The following is a 24,057-nucleotide window of genomic DNA, read 5'->3' as shown; positions in this document are numbered from 1 at the left end:
ATAACTCTTAGAGTTGACTGATAACACTATTGCTAAACATCGATTCCTTACCTGCAAATTATTCTGGGTATTTTTGTGGCAACACGTTTGCCTCATAATTACCCTGCTATATAAGTATACTCCAGCAGCAAAATGAATGTGCTTATCTGCTTATAGAGATATAGCAATATCGTTTACATGGGCATACACATGCGTCCGCCTTCATACATCACTTAAGGTCACTTCCAGGCATATGTATTTGTGCATGCGTGTTAATCCATGTGTACTCATGTAGCTATATTTTTCCTTCTGTCAGACTCCATCTCTTCTCAAAAACATCCTCCATATTCCTTATTTTGTGAGTTCCCTTTTCCATAACTTTTACTTCTTGAATTAAACTTTTCCTTCTTATAAAATCTGGGGGGTTAGTTTTTTTCCACTCTTTTGTTATTTGCTTCAGTGCTGTGATTCTGAGTATTCTAAATAAGTAACGTTCATCTTTACCGAGACCAATTGGAGGTTTCCCGAGTATGATATGCTCTGCTTTTAAATACAGAGGTTTTTTTGATAGTCTTCTATAAACTTAAAAACTTCTGACCAAAACAAATTTAATAGACTGCATGTGTAGAAAATGTGTACATTTTTGTTTATTATTATTATTTTAATTTTTTTCTCTTTGTATTATTTTTATTTTTATTATTATTATTATTATTATTATTATTATTATTTATTTTATTTCAATTTTGAATGCTGATATTGTTTTCTCTAGTGTACTGAATGCGTTTGTCTCTAAGCTCAACTAGTTAAAAATTGGTTTATAAACTATTGTAATTACCAACTGTAAATTGCATACACGAAAACAACCTCGAAAAAAAGAGGAAAACATAAAGTATAAAAAAACATGTATCAATGCTTTAGGTGTTTTAATTACTGCAGTATGTGAGAATTACGAAAAGACAATTAAGAATCGTCAAGTGAATTGTCAATGCAGTTAAATATCAAAATGAAAGTGAGTAAAAGAAAGTCAAATTCCCAGCTAGTTTGGTAGGAAAAACCCTGTGTGGGAGGGACTGTGACGTGAGCCAGGTTGCATTGAGGGTTACGTAAAAGAATCGTATCTTAATATTTCACTTAAAGGGCCAACGTGTATGCAGAATTGGAATATAATATTCATAACTATGTTTTCATTAGTGTATAATCACCTGAAACTAAGAATCGTTGTGTTTTCGTTAGCTTAGAATGAGCCCTTCCTATCTACATAGGCAGCTGGTCCTCTACACAGAGTCTGCCGTGTTGCTCTGCCATGTTTCTACAGCAGCCCAGAACGGACAAACCAAACTCTGGCTCTAACAGAAAGACTTTCATGTTTTTAGGTTACCTGAAGGCCACTGTAGTTCTCCGACACGCTTGTGAAACTGCGGTAACGTGAGCCACTGAGTGTAAAACCGTGGCACCGTCGGCCGCCGGCTGACTTCAGTTGCTCCCTAAAGTAGTGTTATTATGGTATGGTTGGCCTCTGAGCGAGGCCAACGACGTTACTACAGTTTTGCATTCGGCGGCTCACGTTACCGCAGATCCCGAAAAGGGAGGACTGAGCGGAGGGGTACTCAGTTGGTTGCAATCTGCAACCACACCACAAATCCTACACACTGTCCCTTTAACCACAAACAAACCAGAGACAAATAATCCTTTGATATAAATGATCTTAAGTTCCTTTGAGGTTAGTGAAATAAAGGAAACGATAAACATTTACTCTTGTTAAAATGACAGCTTTGCTTGGATCGGTCTTGGACATGCTAGTCGGTGTCAGTGTAGGTGCTGTTACCTCCATCCGTAGAGAGGCTTGTCGTCCTTTGTCCAGGCCACAGTGACGGGCAGGCTGGGATCCGACTTCACCTTGCAGTCAAAGTGAGCGAAGGTGCCCCTGATGGCCGACTGGTGCTCCGGGGCTCGAAGTATGCGAGTCGGCTCTGAGTTGGAGTGAGGTTGAAGAGGAACACGTAAACACACACATACACGCACGTAGCCATCCATACCCAACGTATTTGTATCGGCGAATCTGTTTTATAATAAATGTGATGGCATCAGTGTTAAAGTCCTGTGCTATGTATATCCAACCCTCCACCCTCCATCTCCCTCTTCCGTACACCGTCTGTGCACTATAAGAACATCCCACTTACTGGACTGGAAAAATTCTACATAAGATTCTTCTCCATCATATTGAACTAAGGGGTGCTTTATAAAGATGAGGATCTCCATTTGCCATCTCACCGCCTTGGCAGATTAGTTCACCCTCTTTTAAATTTTTTCAGTTCAGTATTGAACTTGAATGCTGGGATGGGAATATTGTTTGCAGTGTATGCAGTTAATACAAATAAAATAACTTAAAGGTCCCATATCATGCTCATTTTCAGGTTCATATTTGTATTTTGTGTTTCTACTAGAACATGTTTACATGCTGTAATGTTAAAAAAAAAAACTGCATTTTCCTCATACTGTCGGCCTGAATATGCCTGTATTTACGCTCTGTCTTAAACGCTCTGTTTTAGCGCATTTTGACGAATTGCGACAGAATTGCGACAGAATTGCGCTGCTAGGCAACAGCTTGGGTCCATGTGTACTTCCTGTCAGCTGATGACATTCACATACACTGCAACCAGGAATAAACTGGGACACATTTAGAATGTTTACGTTTAAATCTGTGTAAAGGGTCTAAATATTGTATATTTGTGACATTACAAATGGACAGAAATCCTGACAGCTTGTTTCAAATGCAGAGTTTCTGAATACGGGCTGTGTGTATTTCCCTGTGGATTGAGCGTTTCGATACTTTCAAAGTATTTATATAGGACTTCAGCCTGCTTTATAATAAAAAAAACATGAAAATCTCTCTTTTTTATAATATGGGACCTTTAAAATTAACTGTCAGTAAACACAAGTTGAGGCAATTGAATTAAAGGCACAAGAGATTTGAATATAATCCATCAGAGCCTCCTGTTTGGCACAAGGAAAGGAAATGATTTCATATTTCACATACATTTTTTCCTCTTTCACACACCATTCTGACATCCATGTAAAAAGTCATAAACCCTGTTGGTGCAGATTGTTGCATATGTAGGCTGCACATGATGTCCTGTTACGTGCTTACAAAGATGTAATATCGACATCTCATTTTGTAGGTTTTAGTATATATACTTTAGTTTTCAGCGCCTGGATGCTGAGTGTGAACAGCGTGGCTCAGAAGTCTGAGTGCAGCAGTGATGTAATGTCTGACCTTTGACCTCCAGGATGACCTGGTTCTCGGCCTTGCCCAGGATGCTGCTGGCCACGCAGGTGTAGGTGCCCTCGTCCTCTGCTCGGGCCCGTCTGATCTCTAGAGTGCCGTTGATGTAAACGCGGTACTGACCGCCATCCAGCCCACTGCCCTGTCCATTCTTAAACCTACACACATAGAAAACACAGAAAATATGAACTAGTACATTCAATTATAAGGTATAGGTGTCTTGTTCAAGGACACATGGGGGTGGGTTTCCAGAGGAGGATGCCCAAACCAACATTTTTACATTTAAAGGGGAAAGATCATGCTCATTTTCAGGTTCATACTTGTATTTTGGGATTTCTACTAGCACATGTTTGCACACTTTAATGTACAAATAACACTTTCTTTTTCTCATCCTGTCTGTCTGAATATATGTATGTATTCACCTCCTCCTGAAAAAGCCCCAGTCTACTCTGATTGGTCAACGTTTTCCTGTCCTACACATCTGCTCTGTCGCCGTCTTCACAGCGTCGCTGCTGCCGGGGGACTCACTGTGTGTGTGTGTCAACTACAAGGAGATTAGCAGCACTAGTTGTGACATCACAACCTTACGGAAGTCCTGGCGGCTCGTTTAAAGGCACAGTTTCTCAATCTCACTTTCTAATATGGGACCTTTAAGTAAATAAAAGCATTCGCTGCTCACCAGCGTAAATCCGGCAGAGGGGAACCGAAGAAGGGACAGTCCAGGAAGGTGCGGTTGTTCTCGATGACTTTGATCAGCTGGTTCTTAGGGCCCAGCATCCTCGGACGCATGTCTACAAAGAGAGAAGGACAGTGGATGACACCTTTATCACTTCATCACTAACAAGGACATTATGTAAAGTGACGTGTTAACGGTTTAATCAGTGATCAGTTCAAAACAATATTATTATATAATTAAACTGATTACAATTGAATAGCAGTTTATTCACAATATATTTTAGGATAAGCATGTTTGCTTTCTTATCAAGAGTAAATAATAGTAATATTAATTAAAATAATAATAATAATAGTGGACATGGAAGACTGCTAGCTCCTGTTAAAATGAAATAAATGCAACATACATTAGAACAAGGCCAGTATAAGTAAATACACACATTTTACATAATCAGATTTTGATTGTACTGTGTGAAAAAAAGTTCAGAAACTTGTGTTTGATGGATTATTTCTCTGTTGTTACAATGCTAATTGTCATTGTATTTTACATCGTTGGAAAGCCTGTTTATTTACCTTCGCAATGATGTCCAACTTGTAAGGATCGTGTATTTGTGGGATGAGCAGCACAGCTGATTATGTGGGTAGCGCCCAAGAAAAATTTGCCAAAATGCTCCGTCAATGGTAAACAGTGTATTCTCCTGTTGGTGTTGACTCGTGCTGTGAGATGTTTGGTGGATCGGATGATTGAACTCTCTATCAGTAACAAGGAACAAACAAGACATATTGATTGATTGAATCCACCTTCAGGAGCCTCAGTAGCAGTGGAAGATCCATACGCAGCCACAACAGCCTGGCACCTCCTCCTCATGCTGGTCGCCAACCTGGTCACACGTTGCTGTGGGATGGCGTTCCATTCCTCAACCAGGATTCGTTGCAGGTCAGCCAACGTGGTTGTGTTGATCACTCTAACACGTACAGCACGCCCAAGCTGATCCCACAAGTGTTGAATTGGGTTGAGGTGTGGACTCTTGGCAGGCCGTTCCATTCTCTCTACTCCCACATTGTGGAGGTAGTCTGTGATAACCCTGGCTCTGTGGGGGCGAGCGTTGTCATCTTGGAGGATGAAGTTTGGTCCCAGATTGTGGAGATATGGGATCGCCACTGGCTGCAGAATCTCATCCCGATATCTCACTGCATTGAGATGGCCTTCAATGATGACAAGCCTTGTTTTGCCAGTGAGGGAGATGCCGCCCCACACCATGACACTGCCCCCACCAAAAGCTCTTACTCCATCGGTGCAACAGTCAGCATAGCGTTCTCCGCATCGTCTCCATACTTTGACCCTGCCATCCAACTTTGGCAGACAGAACCTGAACTCATCATTGAACATGACTTTCCCCCACATGTTCAGATTCCATTGTCTGTGTTGTCGACGCCAGTGCAAACGGGCCTGACGGTGAAGGGCAGTCATTGCAGGCTTCCTGGTAGCCTTATGAGAATACACTGTTTACCATTGGCAGAGCATTTTGGCAAACTTTTCTTGGGCGCTACCCACATAATCAGCTGTGCTGCTCATCCCACAAATGCATGATCCTTACAAGTTGGACATCATTGTGAAGGTAAATAAACAGGCTTTCCAACGATGTAAAATACAATGACCATTAGCATTGTAACAACAGAGAAATAATCGACCAAACACAAGTTTCCGAACTTTGTTTTTTCAGAATATATATGGAGAAAAAGTATTTCATATATATATATATACATATATATATACATATATATGTATATATATATATATTATGGCATGCCGTTTAGCAAATTATTATATATATAATGTGAAATTGGAGAATATGGAATGAACCCTGAATATATATTCAGGATTTCATTCCATATTCTCCAATTTCACATTATATATGTAATAATTTCCTAAGCATTGAAGGAAATAATTCACAAGTTCAGAGGTCACAGTGGTGATGCTGGTGGACATAAAACAAAAAAGCCCTTGTATTCATACTCTCATATAGATTTCAGGGTAAGAGCTGAGTCATACTGTACGGTGCAGTACAGAAGGATGTGTAACACTCTCAGCCGATGTTAGTTACTGCTCTGTATACAGTTTGAAATCAACCTCTCCCCTCCGTGTCTCACCGAGGACGCTGACGAAGGCGTTGGCCAGCAGATAGCCGTGCTGGTTGGAGGCGTTGCACTGGTAGACGCCGCTGCTTCCCATCTGCACCGAGCGGAAGATGATGGTGTCGCCGGACACCTGTCTGCTGGGGTTGTGGGGAGAGCCTGGGGTCGGGAGATGAAAATAAGATACGGTAAGAAAGCCATGGGAATAATAAGACATATAGTGAATGCATAGTGGTTTACCTCTCGAATTGCATATGGTTTATTTGAAAGACTCTGAGCCTCTTGCGTGACATTTCGGTGAGGCTTGTTAGTACGAGAGTTCCAAGTCAGATTTACCAAACGCTCTCGACTGCACAAACTTGTCATAATTTGCTCGTTTCAATCTGATGAACACCACCTGTTCGTGAGGAGACCTGCGTTTGTGAGATTCGATTATATATTAGACGAGATGATATATTATAGTCTGCGGTAGGTGATGTTACGATGTCTGGTGTTATAACAGAGGATGACAGTGGACGGAAACCTGCATAAAGACCCTGATGAAGCTGTTGGAGTGAGAGAATTGTCCCAATAACTATACTGTCCTGTAGAAGTTCCTGTGTTTAAATACAAAAATCTTTCATCTCATTTCATCTCATCTCATTTCATCTTCAACCTCTTATCCGGGGTCAGGTTGCGGGGGCAACAGCTCCAGCAGGGGACCCCAAACTTCCCTTTCCCAGGCCACTTTAACCAGCTCTGACTGGGGGATCCCGAGGCGTTCCCAGGACTAGGTGGAGATATAATCTCTCCACCTAGTCCTGGGTCTTGCCCGTGGCCCCCTACCAGCTGGTCGTGCCTGGAACACCTCCCTAGGGAGGCGCCCAGGAGGGGGGGCATCCTTACTAGATGCCCGAACCACCTCAGCTGGCTCCTTCCAACGCAAAGGAGTAGCGGCTCTACTCCGAGTCCCTCCCGGATGACTGAGCTTCTCACCCTATCTCTAAGGGAGAGGCCAGCCACCCTCCATTATTTAACAATAACACCAGCATACAATGAATGGATCGGCATTTTCTGAAAAATAGTGGCGCAATTTGCAAACAGTTTCTGTTTTCTGCTATTTTGTAATCGAATGTGGTAATATTTAAAAATGGCAATGCCAAGTGACCAATAATCACAATATTATATATCAAATAATATAACTTCAACACAAAGAAAGAAAGAATACGTACTGTCTATGGGCTGTCCGTTGATCAGCCATTGGATGTTAGGTTTAGGGTTGCCGTTGGCCCGACACACCAGGCGCCCGTTCTCATCCGGGGCGAGCACCAGGTTTGTAGGTTTGTCCAGCCAATAAGGAGCCGCTGTGGAATATAGGGAGTCACATGAGCACAATGGACTCAAACACAAACATAAGGTTGTATATTCTTCATAAACACATAACCACTGTAACCGCCTCACCTTTGACCTGAACAAGGATGGAGTGGCGTATGCTGCCTAAATGATTGTTGGCCATGCATACATACTCCCCGGCATCCTCCTCCGACACGTTGATAATCTTCAGGGTCTTGTTGTAGTTCTCAAACTTCACTTTCCGCCCTGGCAGGTCACCACCCTTCTTAAACCACTTGATAGTGGGCGTCGGACTGTAAGGGGGGAAACAAATCCTCACTTTCACATTGCGTTTCACTTTGCAAAACTGAGTTAAAGATGCTTGTGTCTTTAAACAGCACTGGTCAGATGTGTGAGAGGACTACTCTACGTGTATATGTTGGAATGGTCTTTAATGTTTTTAGCTTGTAGAAAGTCCTCTTTACTAAATTTACAACTGAAAGGGCAGAAAGATACAAAGATCCCTCTGAGCAACAGCTTAATAAGGATAGAAGAAAACTAATTCAACATCCAAGTTCCAACAGTATTCTCCCATCATGCAACACTGTAGGGACGTCCACTAAAAGGAAGTTTGAATCATTTACTGTAAAACTTCAATTAATAACCTGGGCTTTTATTTGTTTCCACCACTGAACTCAACCGGACTATGGGGCAGGCGTCTATATATGCAGGCTTTTTATTTCCTTTCGTACAAAACTCACGCTCAGCAAAGATGGCAAATACGATGAAAATTAACTTAATTAACTGTATATAAACCAGTATGACTTGTATACAAATTAGGCTATCAAATAACATATGGATTACAAATCATTTATTTGATCCAGCCCGTCAGCAACGAGCTTATTTGTCACACTGAAAAAGAAAACGGGTGAAAACTAAAAAGAAAAAGGTGGTGACACTTTTATTTTGTAGTCCAGCGAGATAATGAAAACAAGCATACCCAACAAAACGGTGTATGTCAGTTAAAGTGCTGTCATTGTTTAACGAACAAAGTTAGCAGACAGTGGGCAATGGATAGGTGGACCCTTATGGACTCAAGGAATATAAATAATCAAGATATTCACATTTATGACCGCTTCAAAAGTAGGTAGTCACCACATTTGTTTTGTCTCTCTTGTTTACCGTGCCGGTAAATCTGAAGGAATTATACTTTGGTGCTGATGCTTTCTGTAAAACAAACCGAACAAATGAATTGTGGAGAATCGAACCGATCTACCGATGTGTAGCATGTGTCCATATGACGGCGTCTAATTGAGATCTGTGTTTATTTGTCAAAACGTGTAGCCGCACCCATTGAGTGAAAGGGATTCCGAGTCTAATTCTTCTTCTTTTGTGGCCAAAACTAGTTCAAATGTAAATAAATAATACATTTGGTGTCTGAACTATACTGTTTTTTTGTGTGTGTGTGAGAGAACTCACAGTCCAGCAGCGATACACTCCAGCAGCAGTTGCTCGTCTCGTAGCACCATTTTGGAGCTCTCACTCCCCGAGGGCGAGAGGAAGGTCGGTGTGGACTCGACTACTTTACGGCCTGCAGACGAGGAACGAGGTAGGGGTTAATGCACACACAAACAAACAGTTTATCGTTGTACCATGACTCAATTCCTACAAGGAGCTAAACATCCTGTTTGTAGGCACTGCCACGTGAGTCTAACACTATTATTGTGATCATATTCTTGTGGCTGTGTTCCATCTCCGCTAGGCTTTGGCTCTCCCTGCAGTCTGTTGTGAGGCCAAAGCGGCCACTAAATGGGTTTAACACCCTCTGGCTTGTCTCACAGGAAGACATTAAGAGATGCAGAGACAACAACTGGGTCATTGATCTTGCTTTATGTTCGCCAAGGGAACAAGATTGCCATTAAAAGCTTATATATAAAGCAGCTGATAAAAACGTGTCCAGTTTCTCTTGTTGTAATTAGATAAGGGAAGCATATGTAAGGTCACATAGTTGATGGCATTATTCAACCCCATGTTAAATCTTTCTGTAGGGCTTAGCTAAAGCTGTAAGCAGCAGTTCGCATTGCAGCTGGTTGCCTTGCCAAACCCGGAGCCTTTAGAACAGAACATTGGTGTTGTTTGGAGTTGGCTTTTAGGTTGAAAGGCCTTTTATAATCCACACACACAGTACAATGACTGGGAGGGAGGAGGTATGATAAACATCTATTTTAAACCTATACTAACAGTACAAGTGCTTTTATACAACAATTGAGGGATAGTTTAGCATCAGTGTTGCTACAGTTGGTTGGAACAAACTCAAAATGTGAATAAAACATTTGAGCATATACAGTATGAATGAACAGTGAGTTCACTTAAGCAGTCTTGGATGTGAGCAAACTGTCAAGTGCTGTCTTTGTTTGCATATTGCAACAGCCAAACGTATGTGGCATGTTAATCAGGCTCGTCGTTGAGTGTAAACTCACCTTTTCTTACTTTCACATTAACTACACTCATGACAAAACAACAAGTGTCAAATATTATGTTACCAATCTTGTGTATTTTATACTCTACATTTGGGCTAGCCATAAAAGAGAAACGTTTTTAAACAGATATAGTATTGTGACAACAGACAACGTTCAACTTAACAACCTAATGGTTAAGGTTAACTATTGACCTGGAAGGGTTAAGGTTAACTATTGTCCTCCAATGGTTAAGGTTAACTATTGACCTGGAAGGGTTAAGGTTAACTATTGTCCTCCAATGGTTAAGGTTAACTATTGACCTGGAAGGGTTAAGGTTAACTATTGTCCTCCAATGGTTAAGGTTAACTATTGACCTGGAAGGGTTAAGGTTAACTATTGTCCTCCAATGGTTAATGTTAACTATTGACCTCCATTGCTTAAGGTTAGGTATTGACCTGGAATGGTTCAATTAAGTTTAGGCATTGACCTCCAATGGCTAAGGTTAGCCATTGACCTGGAATGGCTAAGGTTAGGTATTGACCTAGAATGGCTAAGGTTAGGTATTGACCTAGAATGGCTAAGGTTAGGTATTGACCTGGAATGGTTAAGGTTAGGTATTGACCTGGAATGGCTAAGGTTAGGCATTGACCTAGAATGGCTAAAGTTAGGTATTGACCTGGAATGTCTAAGGTTAGGTATTGACCTGGAATGGCTTAGGTTAGATATTGACCTGGAATAGTTAAGGTTAGGTATTGACTTGGAATGGTTAAGGTTAGGATAGGTCGTCGGCCATCGAAAAAAATGTTGCTCTTTAAATGATCTCATTACAAAGACTAATTTGTCTGACTCCTCATCACTTTCAGTTCTAGACTGCACATTTCCGGTCTGATCCAATCCCAACACAAATGCTGTCAACACTGTGGACATAACATCGAGTCAGCAGAGAGCTGCAGTTTGCTGAAAAGGCTGTGGGATTAAATTAGCATTAGTCTCCTTTGTGATGCAGATCTGTATGGGATTAAAGCATCTGTCAGCGGTTAGAGCTTCTCCAGTGGCCGGCAAAGGAGGATCTGTTAGTGTTGTGCCACAAGGAGGAGAAGAAGAAGAAGGTTAGTGGTAACAAACTGCCAAAGTGACTTTGTTAACAATCGCTATAGTGGGAGCAAAAGACGGGCAGTGAGCGCCCTGGAAATGTGGCAAACATGGATAGCTCCCAGGATGCACTGCAGTTTAAGACCCCCCCCCCCCCCCCAACACCCCAACACCCCAACACACACACACACACACACATAAAGAATGACAGAGTTTGGGTTTTTGCATCTCTGTGCCTTCATAAGAGATTAGTGATAAAATAGATAGTTCGCGTTCGCGTGTGAGCATTTCCACAGCTGTCACAGTCCCCGTCACTCCCCCGCGCTCACACAGAGATGTGTGTGAGAGCAGAAGCAGGAGGCAGCACACCTTATTTCCATACATATATGACTATCAATGACCACAGCATGAACCAGACTGAATATTCATCATGTGACCTAATCCTCCTCTGTGCTGGAGCGCCAGTCCCACTGGGCCTCAGAGCCGCCAGCCTGGTCTGTCACTAGTAGGAGCATCTACTCCCTCAGGAACATCCCATCTACCCCCCCTAGTTCATCCAATGGCACATATGGTGCCACTTTGTCTGATCTGTACCCTCCAGCTATGGGCTCATTCAATAGATGTATGGCGTAATGAATATTCTCTACTGTATGTGCAATACACTTGAATTAAGGGTGATTTGTGTGTTAATTACTGTATGTGTATTCATTACATGTGATCATTTAACTCTGATTGAAAGGTGGAATAAACAGATTATGGACTAAATGAGATGTATTTCTACTGTGTGAGTTCATATTAGTGTTTAGTCTTTTACTGGAAGTCACATCTGGTCCCGTCGCTCATTCTCCTCGCCTACACTGGACGTCATTTGGTTTGATTCTATATTTAATGAACAGCTGACTAACGCTACACTGATTGAATGGTGGAAATTTGATTCTGCTGCAACATTTTACATAGAATTTTTTCTGTTGTTGTCAGTTATATGAGGAGTTTCCGTTGTCGCATGCCAAGAGGGTCAAAAGGGTTTTATATACACCGATCAGCCATAACATTAAGACCACTGATGGGTGAAGTGAATAACATTGATTATCTCGTTACCATGGCACCTGGCAGTGGGGGGGATATATTAGACAGCAAGTGAACATTTTGAACTTTGTGTTGGAAGCAGAACAAATGGGCCAGTGTAAGGATGTGAGCGACTTTGACGAGGGCCAAATTGTGACGGCTACACGACTGGGTCAGAACATCTCCAGAACTGCAGCTCTTGTGGGATGTTCCCGGTCTGAAGTGGTCAGGACCTACTGTACCAAAAGTGGTCCAAAGAAGGAAAACCGGTGAACCGGCGACAGGGAAGTGGTGTACTTGTTATCATAGTCCGCGTAGGGAAGAGGTCGCCAGCTCTGGGTGGATACAGTAGGTGGGTCAATTAAAAAAAATATTTAATATCGACAGCAAACGTATCAGTTATACCTCGAAAGACACACAACAACTCACACTCACTTTTCCACATGAAGCCACCCAGTGAATTGTACAGATGTACAGCAGAGAGCAGTTAGGAGGTTAACTGTGTGTCTAAGGTCAGCCTGAGGTCAGTGAATGACTTGAGCTTCACTGAGCTAGCAGGTTAGTGTGCAGCCGTTATACTGTGGGACCTTACTAAGGAGGTTGACAGGAAGTGACTCACCACCATAGGGGTCAGTGGCATTGTAAGATGTGTCATTATACGGCTCCGCTGAAAACACAGGCACACACACACACACACACACACACAGTAGCTCATCAGTCCACACTCAGAACCTGAGCACTCACAACAAAGATTTCACATTACATCAAGATAATCCAACATTTCATCGTCTTCTCTTTTCTGCAACAGCCTGAAAAAAACATCAGCAAAGGTTATGATTTCATGCATCTCATGTCATGTCATGACATCCCCTCTAGATGGGGATATGTCACACTCCATTTGGGTTGCACTGGTGTGTGATCAAAACACGCACAGAGAGGACAGGACCACAGCGTTCATACACTGTTACTGCAGCGGTTCCTGTTAAAGGTCCCACATCATGCTCATTTTCAGGTTCATACTCGTATTTTATGTTTCTACTAGAACATGTTTACATGCTGTAATGTTCAAAAAACACATAATTTTCCTCATACGTGTTGGCCTGAATATACCTGTATTTACCCTCTGTCTGAAACGCTCCGTTTTAGTGCATTTCAGCGGAATTGCGTTGCTAGGCAACAGTTTGGGTCCATGTTTACTTCCTGTCAGCTGATGTCATTTACATACACTGCAACAGGAAACAAACTGGGACACATTAAGAATGTTTACGTTTAAAACCGTGTAATGGTCTAAATATTGTATATTTGTGACATCACAGATGGACAGAAATCCTAACGGCTTGTTTCAAAAACACAATTTCTGAAAACGGGCTGTGTGTATTTCTCTGTATATTGAGCGTTTTGATAGTTTAACAGTATTTATACAGCACTTAAACCTGCTTTATAATATAAAAGCTCTGAAAATCTTACTTTTTACAATATGGGACCTTTAAATGACTATATTAACTCATGAATGTTTGAGGATGTAACTCAAAGTCAGTATGGGATCTGCAGGTCATGCGTGAGTGTGTGTTGCACTCACTTGTCAGAACTCTGAGTGAGAAGGGGTTCTTCTGCTGGATGGTGTGTGTGAAAAGGAAGCGAGCATTGCAGCTGTAGTCATGGTGAGCGTCTTTGGCCAGAACGTTGGAGAAGTACAGGTCTCCATTCAGACCCATGGACACTCTCTTATCCTGAGGGATGGGAGTCATAGCTGGAAGACACAGGAGGTGAACAGAGGGCAGGGCGGGAAAAAAGAGAAACTGCAGCATTAGTAACAGCTAGTAGTTGCGTTAAGTATTCTAAAAGCACTGAGTCAAAGAGATGTATATTTGCAGTTTTAATGTTAAACTTAAAGTTACTAAAGTAACTTTTGTAACTGGTTGTGAAACCTCAGTTTAATGCTGATGACTCTCTATGACATAGATAAATAAAAGAGACCGTCTGTGAGAATATGGACCATTTCGACCTGCAGTCGGAGCCCCGGCAGCAGCGGCTCCTCCTCCCGCCAGAACTAAAAGTCCCAGGAACTTCTGGTGGAAACTCAGCTAAAATTAAAGTTCCTCGTCGTAGCTTTAATGTATACACTTGAAGAATCTTCACCTTGGATAAGCAATGAAACGGGACTTCAAGACTAACACACATTATTATTGTTGTTATTATTATTATTATTATTGTAAAATTATATATATAGTTATGATTATGAAGTCACAGTATAACTTTATTTTAAGGGTATGTAACGCACTATTTGTTTTCTGGCAAGAACTGTGTAACACATGTAACACAATGGCCATTTTCTATCATATCTTTCATCATCATTTTGTATGGTAAGTTTGTAATTATATCTGGATATTTATATTTTGCTATAAATGTACTACTTCCAATTTTTTGGGATCATAGAGTTTGAAAGAGGCGGTGTTTACCAGGCAGGCTGGGTCTATTAAAAAAATTGGTTGCATTATGGGAAATGCAACATCCAGTGTTTTTGATCCATACTGTAGACTACACAACACAGCAGAAATTTGATTGTCAACAAATCAAATGCTACCATCACCACCGATCTCCAACATCAAAAGCTAAAAACGTCACCTCTAAATGTAGAAGCATAGAGCCCTTTAAGGCCGACCGCTAGCTTGTAGAATGTTGGATGCGTATATCTTCACATATACAACTCATGAGATCAACGTCTGTTCTAGTTAGCTCTGGTAACGCGGCTGATGTGTCATCCTACAGTCGCTGCAGGCAAATGTTCACTAGCAGCGCACCCACACAGACATCCAGACAGACACTCATCCACACTCTGGAACTGCAACAGCTGACGTGAGCCGTATGGTCGTCAAGACGATGCCCTGGGACCAATCAGCGGCCGGGCCAGCAGTCCTGGCGTGTTACAGTGTCACGGCTACGTGAGACACTGATGTACTGTGGTTGATCTGAGTGTATATTCTAGTGTGTGTGTGTGTGTGTGTGTGTGTGTGTTAAGTTCACATAAGGTGAAAGGACCTCTAGCTGCACTATCTATGTTTTTAACTGGGAAGTTAATCTTTATCTTCTTAAACATTTTTAGGTTTTAGTCCTTCCAAGTCATTCAGTCAATGTTACGGTTGTGGTGCTTTTTACACCAACCCTGACAAATCCCAAACTCCTTTCATTGGATCCGATAACTCTGCCACTGCAGTAGATCAGTTTATTGGCCCGTTTCATTACTGCTAAGAATCTTGGTATCATCTTTGACCGGTATATGACTTCTGACCATCACATCACTAAACTCGTCTAGTCCTGTTTTCTCCAGCTAATAAATATTGCAAAAACAAAATCCGATGCATCTGGTCTTCTATGGATCTTGAACTATAAATTCACACTTTCATTTTGTCCTGTCTAGATTAATGTAATTCCCTCTTTACGTTCCTCAGTCAAACTGCTTTAAATCGCCTACAGTTGGTTCAATTGGCTTCCTGTAAAATTCAGAATAAACTATAAGATCCTGTTAATTACATATATGCCCCCAGTTACATCTCTGATCTCCTTGTTCCTCATTCTACCTCTCGACCACTCTGATCCTCAAATCTTTAATCCATCCATCTCCCGCTCCATCTGCTAAACAAGAGGTGATCAGGCCTTTGTTGTCTTGCCCCACCCCTCTGGAATCATCTCGGCTGATCTATCACACCTTTATGTCCACATCCCACAGCTGTGATGGCCGAGTGGTTAAGGCGTTGGACTCGAAATCCAATGGGGTTTCCCCGCGCAGGTTCGAATCCTGCTCACAGCGATGACCTTTAGTAGACATTCAGACCAGAATGGTTTGAATCCTGCTCTCAGCGATGACATTTAGTAGTCATTGGGACCAGAATGGCAAACTTGACTGCCTGCATGTCAAGGAACCGTAACTTTCTACCTGGAAGCCTTACGCTTCATGCACACTGGGAACGTCACGAGCGCGTGGTGGCTGCGTGATTGACACGTCAGTTGTTCACACACGCTGCATTCCTGCTATCAGCCCTTTCTTTTGCCTTTCTGTAATGGCCATTTCATTTCATTATAAATATCATTTATATTTATTTTAGACAGAGAAAGGTTGAGAAACGTGTGGTAATTTGTGAATAATAGTAATGATCGACAATTAATACCCGGTACTATATTTATTCACGGAGCTCTCCAAGTCACTGCATATTCTACAACACTGTCCGGCACATATTTCAGAATAAAAGCTTTGTGTTAACAAATGAAGGAATTCTGTCCATAAAAAAAAAAATGCATGAGGGCTTTTATTTTGAAATGAAAGCAGGAAATGTTGATTTAAAAATAAGTCTTTACTTTTTTTCATATCCGTAACACTTATAGATCTCATCCCGAATCTTTATGTTAGTTTTAGTTTGGTCTGTCCCTCATCATTCTGTGTTTTAATCGTGTCTGGCTGGACACGGAGGTCTACACACACACACACACACACACACACTGGCTCAGCAGTACTGTAGCGTAACTCTCTTGGGAGAAGGACAATACAGTGTAAAGGAGAGAGGTGAGGATAGGATGCCAGACTGGCTCCAGACTGTAAGAGAAACTGAGAGAGAGAAGAACATGGGGGATAAAAGACTAAACTAAAGCATGACGCTCAGAGGTCACTGGAGACAAACTGCTATGAAAAGAGGGAAATAAAGCCTGTCTCTAGATGACCTGATAGACCTCTCGCCTGTCACATTGTAAAGGAACTAAAATCACTTCTCAGCATCTAGATTGCTTTTCTTTGGAGGATGCTGATTGACTTTAATTGAGGTGGTTGTGTTAGAAAGAAAAAAAACAATAAACAGGAGAATGATGCAGTCAGCCTCCAGGTACTCAGTTTTAAGAGGAAAAATTCCTTCAAAGAAAGTTGCATTTGAGGAATATGGAATATGGATATAGGTCAAAATTCACCTCTTTTTCCGCCTTGGTGTAAAAAGCCAGTAAACATACAGCTGTCACCTGCTGCTGCACCACCATACAAATATTACTACAGATCTATTTTTACTGGCTAATACAGTGATGGCAGCAAGGAAGGAAATCATCACAGATAAAACACACTATACAGTAGAGAAAGTGTACTTGTGTGTGTATATTTGTGTGTAATTGTTGCTCACCGGTGTCCATCCAGAAGGTGATCGGAGGAGGCAGGCCTGGTGGGGGGTTGCAGGCTAGAACATACGGGCTGCCTTCAGTCACCACCACCGGCTCCAGCACCTCTTTCGGCCACAGAGGAGCCTCTGAAGGATGGGAACGGGGGGGTGGGCGGGGTGATGGGTGTAGATGTGGGAGGGAAGGGGAAAGAGGAGGAGGAAAAAGAGAGAAAGAGATGTGAAAAATGATTTATGACAAGAATTTCAGTCAACAAGGGGGAGGGGGGGGATAATAGGATTTTGTCCATCATGGTCTGCCAAGTCTCCCACAAACTGTTACTGTTCTTTACACATGATTCATTGTATTGTAGGGCATTTATGCCGGTTGCAATTGTGATCGACAGATATTTAAAAACAAGGACAGTCGCAATAAGCATTCAATAAATCCTTGCTGTTGCATTTCATTTTCTTCTAATATAAAATACCATGCATTGATTAGAATGAACTTCTTTGTAGCCTATGATGATATTTCAATGTATGCATTGTGTGTGAGTTCCTGTGTATTCTTACTGGAGACCCGGAGCAGGATTTTGTTGGACAGAGCCACTCCGAATTCATTGTTGGCAAAACACTGGTACTCCCCCTCATAGTCCTCCGGTCGTCCGCCGCTACGGAAACCAATCTCCAGAGTTCCTGAGCGTTTTCGCATCGTCACCCTGGGATCTTTCCCGATGTTGAAAAACTTCCCGTTCCTCCGCCATGAGAACCTGAGCCGGAAGACGACGAATCAGAGCGTTAGCGTTATGTGATTCTCAGTTTGATACAGTATTTCCTGTGACAACCGACTGTTATTGCGTTTATCGTCGTGGCTGAAGAGAACTCAAAGTGACACAATGGAAACTAGACATACCTTCCATTGCGTTACAACCAACCGTCCAACTAACCACAATCTTTTCCTAAACCACGTAGTTTTGTTTCATAAGTAAACCTAAAAATCGGCAAGTAACACCAGAAAGTTACAGCCGTCCCTGACGTGTCCAAAACTGACGCTAGAGAGGTACCTAGAGCGTCATAGTTTGAAGCGTAGGGCTACTGACCAAGCCTCGGTATTTGACGAGTTGAAAGTGAGAAGGTGTTTATTATTATACAGTAAATTTACGGTGAAACCCCCCCCACCCAGCAGCTCAAAGGTTCCTGATAGGATTTTAATTTGAATTATCTGCAGGAAAAGTTGACGTGGCTAGATTTCATTAGTGAATGAAAACAGTAGTTTTCTGTAATAAAGAGACTCGGGGTAGCCGAGTGGTGTGTATGATATTGACTCAATAATACAAGCTGTATGTAGTTTTAAGTTAATGGGCTTATATGTGAGAAAACACCAGCACACTTGTTTAACAGGAGACAATCAAGGCGGGGGAAACATGGAGAAAGTGATGTAGCAAGAGGTATACCCGCTGGGCTATCACCATCTTAACATGGACTCTTAAAGCTGCAGTGGGTAGAATTGGAACAAATATGATTTTAAAAAGTTATCTTTATCAAACGGACGCTATATCCTGACAGTAGTACATGAGACAGGTAATCTGATAAAAAATCATGTGCCTCTGTGTCCTACGGTGCTCCTAACGGCATCTGCAAGACTTCACTGGAGAAAAACAAGCAGTAAGAGCTGATCTGAGGTCTGCTGTCCATCTGCTGTCTATGAGAGCCGACTGTCAATCACTCGCGAACTCCGACCAAATGATCAAACTAGGCAGCGCTGATCAAATATGAATCAATATTATGTTACGTTAATGCCTATTTCTCTCCTCAAATGTTTTCAGAATCATCTTGTAGTGCACGGTTTAGCTGTAAAATGAGAAAGTTTGTGACCTGGCAGCCATGTTGAGATCAGTTGAGGAAATACCAAGCACCGCCCACCAGCCGCAGCACAGCCAATAGGAACGCTCTCTCTCAATGAAATGACCTGTGATTGGCTAGATGTTCTAAAGCCTGAAAACAGAGCCATGAGGAGGAGCAGAAATCTAGTTATCTCTCAGAACTCTTGAATTACAATATGCTGAAAGGTTATTATGTAATTTTTGCCCAATGATGCCAAAAACGTTCTGCCTACTGCCACTTTAATCGTTTCAACAACCAGAAAATGTGAAAGTCCTTTGCTTGTTGTGTGGTTGCCATCTTACGTTACGCAAAAGCCACATGGACAGCAGCAAACACACCATGTGCCTGTACTGTAGCGTAATCCTGCTCCATGTGGTGTTTCCAGAGGGCTCCCTGATTAGTGAAGAACACTGAATATGCTTACATAACCCCGCCGCTATTTTTAGTGACGAGTGGGGATTTACAAAAGATGCTTCCTGTCATTTTTAGGGCGAGTTACAGTTGAGCCGGGCCTGTTTGAGGTGCAGCACAGCACTGAGCCTGAACAATGGGCCACTATTGAAGCTCTGACCAGAGACCAGAGCTGTGTGTGTGTGCTTGTGTGTTTTTGTTGTGTGTGTGTGTGTGTATGTGTGTTTAGTGAGAGACTGACTGTGAGTGAATAAGTGAACGATCCCTTACGCTGAATGTTTCATGAGCATGAATAGTCAACTGAGTGCATTATTGGAGCACAAAGCTCGTCCTGGGAAGGGGAGAGCCAGTATGTGTGTGCACGGGAGAGTGGCCGTGAGTGCCTGATTGTGAGCTTGTGTAAGTGTGTGTGTGTGTGTGTGTGTGTGTGTGTGTGCATGTATGTGTATGTGTGTGTCTTACGTAAAGCCAATCTGTCTCCAAATAAACAATGTACCACTGTCCTGAGCTGATCATACCCCCAGTGATGTAACCACTGGAGACCCAGTGCGTGCGTGTGTGTGTGTGTGTGTGTGTGTGTGTGAGGAGGAGAGAGGGGGAAAATCTGTGAATGAGAAAGATGAGAGCAAGAGAGAGAGAGAGAGAGAGTGACATAGAAGAGAAGGATGGAGACTAATCCAGCTGGTTTAAGCTCTTTGTTGATCTTCAGTCACTCCGTCCTCCAATTAGCGTTGGGAGAAAAAAGGTCATTAACATACCATATTTGTCTCAGATGTGAAAGTACTTTGTCGCGCCAGCCGGCAATATTCTTCAGAATTTGCTAGTTTATGATTAAAGTGGCAGTAGGCAGTATATTTTTGGCAAAATTCCATAATAACCTTTCAGCATATCACCTTTTAGAATATCTAGCCCGTAACGGGAGACTTTGACCAATCACAGGTCATTTCAGAGAGAGAGCGTTCCTATTGGCTGTTCTCCGGTCATGTGACCAGAACTTGGGGTTCCTTCACCAGATTTCACAATGGCGGCCGCGTCACCAACTTTCTCATTTCACAGCTAAACCGTGCACTACAAGATGATTCTGAAAACATTTGAGGGGAGAAATAGACATTAACGTAACAGGATATTGATTCATATTTGATCAGCGCTGCCTAGTTTGACCGTTTAGTCGGAGTTCAGAGTGATTGACAGCCGGCTCTCACAGACAGGAGATTGACAGCAGACCTCAGATCAGCTCTTACTGCTCGTTTTCCTCCGGTCTGTGAAATCTTGCAGATGCCGTTAGGAGCACCAGAAGACACCGGAGGACACAGAGGCACATGCATTTTTTCAGGTTACCTGTTTCATGTACTACTGTCACGATATAGCGACTGTTTTGTAAAAATAACTAATATTTGCTCCAATCTCACCTACTTCAGCTTTAAGTACATAAACCCACTTGTAATAAAATATTTCTTGCTTGTAATCAGATGAAAAAAAACTTTTAATAAAACTCTGACTGGCATGTCTATAATGTATTATAAACATACTTATTATGTGTTATAATCTGCTTATGGCACTCTATAATCATAGGTATATAAGCACTCATACATATTCATAATGCTTTATAACAATAATCATTATAAAGCATTTTATGTAGACTCATAAGGCCGTGTATCAAAGAACTTCAGAATTGTTGATTTTGCAAGGATCAGTGTATTATAATTCTCATAGCTGTAAAACACAATCTTTTTTTATAATACATTATATTCACTGTCATAATGCATTATAATGTGATTATAGGTCTCTCTAAGTGGTCGTTGTTTGCTTTACAGTGCTATAAGCAGATTAAAACACATATAAGTATGTTCATAATGCATTATAGACATGCACGTCACAGAAAGTCTTACCTTATTTTCTATGTGGCCACAAAACGCAACTATCTCGTAATTGATTAAATATTAAAACTATTATTTTGGATGGATAATTTCACAGAGATGACTTCAAATGAAAATACATCAAGCAGGGGCTTGTGATTTTGGGAGGATTTTCTGTTTGTTCAGTCCAAAAATTACATGTAAGCAATGTTTCAACCAGGGCTGCAGTCAAGACGTGTCTGAGTCTGAGCAATTCTGACATCTAGTCAAGATCAAGTCCCCGGGTATGGAGCTGTGCTGTGAAGTGTTTTTAGCATAGTGGCTGCCCGGGGTAAGGCAACTTCTGCATTCACCACGTGATGCACACTGGCCCAGAAAGCCCTTTTCCCGTCAATGGCAAAGGAGCAGCTGTAAAATGGTGAATCCAAATGACTCTTTTTATTATCAGAATTTGATCTGTTAGGTCTAATATTGTATTATTAATATAATTTGTAGAATGTCTAGAAGAGCTGACAATTAGATAATTTTATCGCCACAGCCAACAGGAAGTCAGCCAGCTCTACCAGAGCAGATGCTAGAGCGTACACACCGAATGTAGGCCGCGTCAAGAGCTTTGCGGAAACTCTCGCGAGACTTGCTGCCCGACAACCCATCCCGACCTGAACCGTGTTTCACGAGAGTTTCACAACAAATCGAGGGTTACCATCGAGACATAAATGACGTTCTAGGACTCCGGTGAGCATCCTCAATGAGCTCAAAAACACAGGAGCATGAGGAAGCCTGTGGAGGCTTCTCACCTTGTGAGAGAGTGATCTCTCTGTAATCCCTCAGTACAGTAAAGTCTCAAACATGACAGGAAGAAGAAAGAATTCACTAAAATTTTGACTACAACAAATTACAAAACATAAATGACAGCCAGGAAAGACATAAGGCCTCATTTACACCTGCTATTAACATGGATCTTGGAGACATTATCTGGATAATGACATCTGATTACAGGCGTTTGCATTCACAATTTATATTCATACACATTCTTGTTATTGCTATTCTGCCCCCCCCATTATCTTAATATGCAAATGAGTTAGTCATTTAACATGTTCTGATATCCAGACGTAGATCACATGTTGATGCCAGGTGTATATGGAGAAACAGACTCGGTCCAAACCGAGTACATGTCTGGACCGTGTACGGTCAGTCTGTGAGTTTGTAGCTAAATTGTCAAACAAATAGTCAGTGGTGATGTCTATAATGTTAAACACAGCACAACATTGCGGCCTGCTAATAAATTTCTGTTATTCCATCTATACAATCCACCAAAATCTACTTCTGAAAGCATTTTAAGCGACAATTGTCTATGCCACTGTTGAATCTCATTTCATTTTAGAACTAGAAGTGCACTCGGAGAGCGCAGACCTCCGCCAAGGCAGGTTTCATGTACGTCGCTGCCCCCCTGTGGTGGACTGGGGTGTTAATGCAAAAGGCTGAGCGGAGTTATTAAAAAAAATTCCCGAATCCGGATCGCCACCAAAATCAAATGGATTGTTCATTGTGCCACACTCCACCCCTCCAAACAATGTCTTTCAAATCAATCACAAACTTCGGCCTTGGCGGAGGTAACTAGATCGCCTAGTTTGACACCTCGGTCCAAGTTTCATGAGCCGGACGCGACGCGCTGGACGGGTTCATTTGCATAAAGGACTGTTCTCCGCCTTTTCATTTTGAAAGAGCAACGACCGATGAGGGAACTCCAACACTCGGCCGACCGATCTTGTAACTTCATCACTCACTCAGCGACAGACTTTTGCATTTTTATAGGTAAAGGAAAAACTCAAGACCAAATACTGGCAAGACCACTTGAGACTTGGTGTCAACTGCATTTGGATAACAACATTTCAACATTTAGTGTAACTAGCTTGTTTATTTTTGCCTAGAAGAGAGAGAAAGCAGCAAAAAGCACAACAGAGCCATTGTCGGGTTGAGGCTGTCGAGGGCGAGCAGACAGGTGTCACACTGAGTTTATGGGGTTGTTAGAGGGCAGCGAAGGAGCTTTGGGGTAAGACACCATTCAACTGAAGGGGACGAGGTGGGACAGACAGACAAGTGGGGGGCGGTACATCTGAGTGGCACTGTCACTCCACATAACTCTCACTGCCAGAGAGACACAGGGATGGATGGAGAGAGAGAGAGAGACAAAGAGAGAGAGAGAGAGAGAGACAGGAGGGCAAGGAGACACCAAGGACACATAGACCAGGGAGACAAAAGGCAGCAGAGGAGAGGACAGAAAGAGAAAAACAGAGAGAGAGACAATGAGCCTGAGTGAAAAGAATGAATGGATAGACAGTGGGAAGGAGAGAGGAAGAGGAGGATGGAAGAATGTCTCATGATCAACACCACGTGAATCTGGACCGCTTTGTCCTCAGCTGGGTTGCGTTTTCCTGATTCCTCTCCAGCTGCGTGTGATTGGGGCACGCAGCCTGCAGCCTGTCACTGTGTTTTGTCACATGTCGGTCTCACTGTGAGCTCGGCCTGTTTCTGAGTCACCTGCAAGACTTTTCAAACGCTCTCATTAAGTGACAAGCTATTCTGTTAACTTCATCCACTCTAGTTTACTCATCATGAGGAAGTCTTAATGTCTGTGAGCACCACAAATGAAACTTGATTCCCCTCCATTGTATTGGGATGGAGGCTCTTCAGTGTGAAGAAAAGGTGCTTAAATTCAAAATTCAGAGCATTATTATAGAAGCAAACAACTATAAAGATAAAGTGGGGTATTGTGTATC

General features: G+C 42.2%; 1 protein-coding gene, 1 long non-coding RNA gene and 1 other non-coding gene across 27 annotated transcripts in view; 1 reads left to right on the top strand and 2 right to left on the bottom strand.

Moving 5' to 3' along the window:
- Positions 1 to 24,057, bottom strand: part of nfasca (neurofascin homolog (chicken) a) — a 167,193-nt gene that overhangs the window by 43,769 nt on the left and 99,367 nt on the right. For 21 of the 25 annotated variants that reach the window (XR_005206239.1, XR_005206233.1, XR_005206235.1 and 18 more), the window contains 11 exons: positions 17,700 to 17,896; positions 17,154 to 17,276; positions 13,577 to 13,747; positions 12,617 to 12,664; positions 8,861 to 8,972; positions 7,511 to 7,695; positions 7,282 to 7,413; positions 6,086 to 6,229; positions 3,942 to 4,053; positions 3,254 to 3,420; positions 1,805 to 1,949 (listed from right to left, as the gene is read on the bottom strand). Coding sequence is in view for 20 of the 25 variants with exons in the window: in XM_037764635.1 (XP_037620563.1) it covers positions 1,805 to 1,949; positions 3,254 to 3,420; positions 3,942 to 4,053; positions 6,086 to 6,229; positions 7,282 to 7,413; positions 7,511 to 7,695; positions 8,861 to 8,972; positions 12,617 to 12,664; positions 13,577 to 13,747; positions 17,154 to 17,276; positions 17,700 to 17,896 (1,536 nt within the window). In the remaining 5 variants the exon portion in view is untranslated. The remainder of the gene's footprint in view (positions 1 to 1,804; positions 1,950 to 3,253; positions 3,421 to 3,941; positions 4,054 to 6,085; positions 6,230 to 7,281; positions 7,414 to 7,510; positions 7,696 to 8,860; positions 8,973 to 12,616; positions 12,665 to 13,576; positions 13,748 to 17,153; positions 17,277 to 17,699; positions 17,897 to 24,057) is intronic. The other 4 variants (XM_037764702.1, XM_037764720.1, XM_037764805.1 and 1 more) reach the window with 1 other exon arrangement.
- LOC119485681 lies at positions 10,312 to 11,534 on the bottom strand. Its single transcript, XR_005206335.1, has 2 exons — positions 10,598 to 11,534; positions 10,312 to 10,543 (listed from the first exon to the last, which is right to left on the bottom strand). It is a non-coding gene; the product is annotated as an uncharacterized LOC119485681 (long non-coding RNA).
- Positions 15,724 to 15,805, top strand: trnas-cga. Its single transcript has one exon. It is a non-coding gene; the product is annotated as a tRNA-Ser (tRNA).

The sequence above is a fragment of the Sebastes umbrosus genome, chromosome 1 (assembly GCF_015220745.1).
Source record: "Sebastes umbrosus isolate fSebUmb1 chromosome 1, fSebUmb1.pri, whole genome shotgun sequence".
Classification (NCBI taxonomy): Eukaryota; Metazoa; Chordata; class Actinopteri; order Perciformes; family Sebastidae; genus Sebastes; species Sebastes umbrosus.
The sequence above is the reverse complement of the archived record's forward strand: the minus strand, read 5'-3'. Positions and strand labels throughout refer to the sequence as shown.